Source organism: Schistocerca cancellata, chromosome 8, assembly GCF_023864275.1.
Source record: "Schistocerca cancellata isolate TAMUIC-IGC-003103 chromosome 8, iqSchCanc2.1, whole genome shotgun sequence".
NCBI classification, from domain to species: Eukaryota; Metazoa; Arthropoda; class Insecta; order Orthoptera; family Acrididae; genus Schistocerca; species Schistocerca cancellata.
The window spans coordinates 375,848,872-375,854,871 of NC_064633.1; the positions used below are offsets into that span (position 1 = coordinate 375,848,872).

General features: G+C 37.8%; 1 protein-coding gene across 1 annotated transcript in view; it reads left to right on the forward strand.

Annotated features, from left to right (window-relative positions):
* Positions 1-4,016, forward strand: part of LOC126095152 (ragulator complex protein LAMTOR1) — a 46,425-nt gene extending 42,409 nt beyond the window's left edge. The window contains exon 5 of the mRNA XM_049909877.1: positions 3,664-4,016. Within this exon, the coding sequence (XP_049765834.1) occupies positions 3,664-3,756 (93 nt within the window). The 3' untranslated portion in view covers positions 3,757-4,016. The remainder of the gene's footprint in view (positions 1-3,663) is intronic.
* The last annotated feature ends 1,984 nt before the right edge of the window (positions 4,017-6,000 follow it).

Here is a 6,000-nt window from a genome sequence, read left to right on the forward strand (position 1 = left end):
CTCATGAGGACGTTGTTATCAGGAGAAAGAAAACTGGCGTTCTACAGATCGGAGCATGGTATGTCAGATCCCTTAATCGGGCGGGTAGGTTAGAAAATTTAAAAAGGGAAATGGATGGGTTAAAGTTAGATATAGTGGGAATTAGTGAAGTTCTGTGGCAGGAGGAACAAGACTTCTGGTCAGGTGAATACAGGGTTATAAATACAAAATCAAGTAGGGGTAATGCAGGAGTAGGTTTAATAATGAATAAAAAATAGGTGTACGGGTAAGCTACTACAAACAGCATAGTGAACGCATTATTGTGGCCAAGATAGATAGGAAGCCCACACCTACTACAGTAGTACAAGTTTATATGCCAACTAGCTCTGCAGATGACGAAGAAATTGATGAAATGTATGATGAGATAAAAGAAATTATTCAGGTAGCGAAGGGAGACGAAAATATAATAGTCATGGGTGACTGGAATTCGTCAGTAGGAAAAGGGAGAGAAGGAAACATAGTAGGTGAATATAGATTGGGGGAGAGAAATGAAAGAGGAAGCCGTCTGGTAGAATTTTGCACATAGCACAACTTAATCATAGCTAACACTTGGTTCAAGAATCATGAAAGAAGGTTGTATACATGGAAGAACCCTGGAGATAATAAACGGTATCAGATAGATTATATAATAGTAAGACAGAGATTTAGGAACCAGGTTTTAAATTGTAAGACATTTCCAGAGGCAGATGTGGAGTCTGACCACAAGCTATTGGTTATGAATTGTAGATTAAAACTGAAGAAACTGCAAAAAGGTGGGAATTTAAGGAGATGGGACCTGGATAAACTGAAAGAGTCAGAGGTTGTAGAGAGTTCCAGGGAGAGCATAAGGGAACAATTGACAGGAATGGGAGAAAGAAATTCAGTAGAAGAAGAATGGGTAGCTTTGAGGGATGAAATAGTGAAGGCAGCAGAGGATCAAATAGGTAAAAAGACGAGGGCTAGTAGAAACCCTTGGGTAACAGAAGAAATATTGAATTTAATTGATGAAAGGAGAAAATATAAAAATGCAGTAAATGAAGCAGGCAAAAAGGAATACAAACGTCTCAAAAATGAGATCGACAGGAAGTGCAAAATGACTAAGCAGGGATGGCTAGAGGACAAATGTAAGGATGTAGAGGCTTATCTCACTAGGAGTAAGATAGATACTGTCTACAGGAAAATTAAAGAGACCTTTGGGGATAAGAGGACCACTTGTATGAATATCAAGAGCTCTGATGGAAACCCAGTTGTAAGCAAAGAAGGGAAAGCAGAAAGGTGGAAGGAGTATATAGAGTGCCTATACAAGGGCGATGTACTTGAGGACAATATTATGGAAATGGAAGAGGATGTAGATGAAAATGAAATGGGAGATATGATACTGCGTGAAGAGTTTGACAGAGCAATGAAAGACCTGAGTTGAAACAAGCTCCCTGGAGTAGACAACATTCCATTAGAACTAGTAACGGCCTTGGGAGAGCCAGTCCTGACAAAACTCTACCATCTGGTGAGCAAGATGTACGAGACAGGCGAAATACCCTCCGACTTCAAGAAGAATATAATAATCCCAATCCCAAAGAAAGCAGGTGTTGACAGATGTGAAAATTACCGAACAATCAGTTTAATAAGCCACAGCTGCAAAATACTAACACGAATTCTTTACAGACGAATGGAAAAACTGGTAGAAGCCGACCTCGGGGAAGATCAGTTTGGATTCCGTAGAAATGTTGGACCACGTGAGGCAATACTGACCCTACGACTTATCTTAGAAGGAAGATTAAGTAATGGCAAACCTACGTTTCTAGCATTTGTAGACTTAGAGAAAGCTTTTGACAATGTAGATTGGAATACTCTCTTTCAAATTCTGAAGGTGGCAGGGGTAAAATACAGAGAGCGAAAGGCTATTTACAATTTGTACAGAAAGCAGATGGCATTTATAAGAGTCAAGGGCTACGAAAGGCAAGCAGTCGTTGGGAAGGGAGTGAGACAGGGTTGTAGCCTATCCCCGATGTTATTCAATCTGTATATTGAACAAGCAATAAAGGAAACAAAAGAAAAGTTTGGAGTAGGTATTAAAATCCATGGAGAAGAAATAAAAACTTTGAGGTTCGCCGATGACATTGTAATTCTGTCAGAGACAGCAAAGGACTTGGAAGAGCAGTTGAACGGAATGGATAGTGTCTTGAAAGGAGGATATAAGATGAACATCAACAAAAGCAAAACGAGGATAATGGAATGTAGTCGAATTAAGTCGGGTGATGTTCAGGGAATTAGATTAGGAAATGAGACACTTAAAGCAGTAAAGGAGTTTTGCTATTTGGGGAGCAAAATAACTGATGATGGTCGAAGCAGAGAGGATATAAAATGTAGACTGGCAATGGCAAGGAAAGCGTTTCTGAAGAAGAAAAATTTGTTAACATCGAGTATAGATTTAAATGTCAGGAAGTCGTTTCTGAAAGTATTTGTATGGATTGTAGCCATGTATGGAAGTGAAACGTGGACAATAAATAGCTTAGAGAAGAAGAGAATAGAAGCTTTTGAAATGTGGTGCTACAGAAGAATGCTGAAGATTAGATGGGTTGATCACATAACTAATGAGGAGGTACTGAATAGGATTGGGGAGAAGAGGAGTTTGTGGCACAACTTGACTAGAAGAAGGGATCGGTTGGTAGGACATGTTCTGGGACGTCAAGGGATCGCCAGTTTAGTATTGGAGGGCAGCGTGGAGGCTAAAAATCGTAGAGGGAGATCAAGAGATGAATACACTAAGCAGATTCAGAAGGATGTAGGCTGCAGTAGGTACTGGGAGATGAAGAAGCTTGCACAGAATAGAGTAGCACGGAGAGCTGCATCAAACCATTCTCAGGACTGAAGACCACAACAACAACAGTTGGCTACTAGAACTGGATATAGACATTACAGTATAAAGACAAGAAAGTTAAAATTAGAGCTAGGGATCTTTTCAGAGCACATTGACTTGAGGAAAGAATTTCAGCTAGGGATGGGAAGTTAGTTGCATTTCATGCTGCATAAGTGTCAGTGGGAGGCCCTTACATGTCATTCATGCAGTCCCGGTCTCTCCCCACTCCATTTTCATAAACTTTGAGTCCTGAAGAATGGCTGTCAATTTTCAGCGGACGTGGGTACAGTCATGGTTCTGTAGGCAAATGCCATAATTTTTCCATTAACATTGACCAGCTTGTCTCACAATGGTATAAATTTATTAAGTTACAGCAATTACTTTCGAAATAATAAAAAGTTTACTTACTTTTTTTCCATCTGTTATGTTTTCATTTGACTGCTCCTTATAGGAAAATGAAACATGTGCTACCATGATTAAATCTGTGACTTACTTGGTGCTAATTTTATAATAGACTAGAAGTGTAATGTGTGTTTTTATCTTGTTGACTGTTGTCTCTTTCCTGTAGGTCACTGCTTCCTTCTCTTTTATTTTGCCTTTGTAATAGACTCCCTGAATGTGCTCTATACGTAGTGATCTCTTCATTTTTTCATTGGTGGGACATTAAACCATTCATTTGTTCTGTGTATACTGATTGCAGTTAGAAATTTTCGCAGTTGATGAATGTAATTGACATAATTGTTGTATGAAGAATAAGTAAATAATCCGAATTTTTGTTATGTTTTTAGGTTGTGGGTGTAGCAGAACGTGCAGGAGCAGCTCTGGCTGACTTAAGAGTGGAACATCGTGAGGACCTTGTAGTGCCTTTTGTAATCCCTTGAAAATAGAGGAAGACTGAAAGAAAGGAAGGACAAAATGGATGATCCAGGATATGGAAGGATCTGATGAAGCCAATGACTGATAAAATTATAATCACATTTTAGCATTGGCTTGTGACTGATGTTATTTCTTTTATAATGTTTATATTAATCTCACCAAAGATATATTTTATTGCAAAAAAAAATCTATTGCCAATGGGAGCAATGACAGTTGGTGGAGTTCCATAATTCACTAAGAACACAGCTGTTATGAAACAGACAAGGATATAGAAACATTGATGTAATACTGTTGCATTTTAGTGCAGATATTCATATATTTTAAAAATGTAATTCTCACTCACTTTAATACCTTGAGATATCTTAACTGGTTTTTAGTAAATGTGCTATGAAATAACAAATCTTCAGGAAGGCAACATATTTTACAATTTGTTGAAACTGGTAAATCTGTATTTTTAATTTTGTAAATAATTAGTTATTTTGATAAAATTAACGTCAAAATTTAAGTAAATATTAGTTATACGTTTTATTTTGGTTGAATATGTGTGCTTGAATTGAAAGTTGAGTGTTCATTTTGTCATAAGTTAAAAGTAAATAAATAGTAAAAATGTATTTTGTAATAGCAGTACTTAAATGTTCTTGATATATCCTAACACAAGAAGGCACAAGAATATGACACATTTGTTTGTTAAATTGGCCTTGAAAGAAAATTTCATTGTAAACATTGTCTCATTTTACTCACCTGAAAAGTTTCATTGTTGGTTTCTGAGTCTTGCCACAACTGCTTTTTTTTTTTTTAATTCAAAGTAATAAGTTCATAATAAAAGTGTCTACTGGCATTCAGCATCCAGTTTTATTGAAATATAATTTTTTAGCAGCATTCTTTAATAACATGACAGCTTTGACCTACCATATTGTTATTCATTAGTTTCATTTATGACAGCAGCTTGTATTTTTCAATGTTAATATGGATTTATGTGTTAATGTTCCATCACAATTCCTTGCATGTGAATAGGTTACAGGAGTATAGCTCTAGTGCAGTCTCAGACTAAGAATCCTTGCAGGTTGTAGTGTGCCCAACCTCATCCTCTCATGGCACTTTGGGAAGTTCAGCTCAGGGAATATGTTTTATGCATAAAAAATAATGGAAAAATGTGGATGCAATACAAATAGTGGAAGGAGTAAGAGCAACAATTCATTGTATCATTGAGTTGTTGAGCATTAAGTTAATATATTCACTAATAGATAACCTTTGCAGTCTTGGAATTGTAGATCACTTTATCACAGTTATTTCTGGGCTGTTTTGCACCCAATGGATATTTAGTTGAGCAGTGAAATGGTATGTCAGCGCAGAATATTGCAAGGCCTCTCACAAGGGGGCAGTATTTAACTAATCACTATATACCATATTTATATACAATTTAACCAGTCACTATATACCGCAGCTATACATGTAGCCATAGGAACAACAATGATGCAGGGGTATCTTTTGAGGGGCCAAACAAACTTGTGGTTCCTGGGCCAAACAAACTTGTGGTTCCTGAAAAGGGACACCAGGCTTTTCAGTATCTGCAGATCAACAATCTGGATGATTGACTGATTTGGACTGGTAACATCAACCTATGCTGGTTCTGTGAACAGCTGAAAGCAAGGGGAAACTGCAGCTGTAACTTTTCCCGAGGGCATGCAGCTCTATAATAAGGGTAGATGATGATGACATCCTCTTGGGTAAAATATCCTGGAGGTAAAGTAGTCCCCCATTCAGATCTCTGGGGGACTACTCAGGAGGATGTCATCACAAAAACAAAACTGGCATTCATAGAATGAAGGCTTTCACAGGAGGTGTTGTCATCACTTAACACTTCCGCACTGAGATACCGTTGTCCATACATAAGACTCTCCCCTAACGTTTTGCCTTCCGCAGTCGAAGGTGAGACGTCTGGGGAGTTTCTTATATGGACCATGGCATCTCAGCCCGGAAGTGTTAAGTGATGAAAACTGGCATTGTAGGGATCGGGATTGAGGTGTGGAATGTTAGATCTCTTAATTGGGCAGTAGATTAGAAAATTTAAAAAGGGAAATGAATAGGATGAAGTTAGATAGTTAGATATACTGAGAATTAGTGAAGTTCGGTGGCAGGAGGAACAGGACTTCTGGTCAGGTGAATACGGGGTTATTAATACAAAATCAAGTAGGGATAATTCAGTTGTAGTTTAATAATGAATAAGAAAATAGGAATGCGGTAAGCTA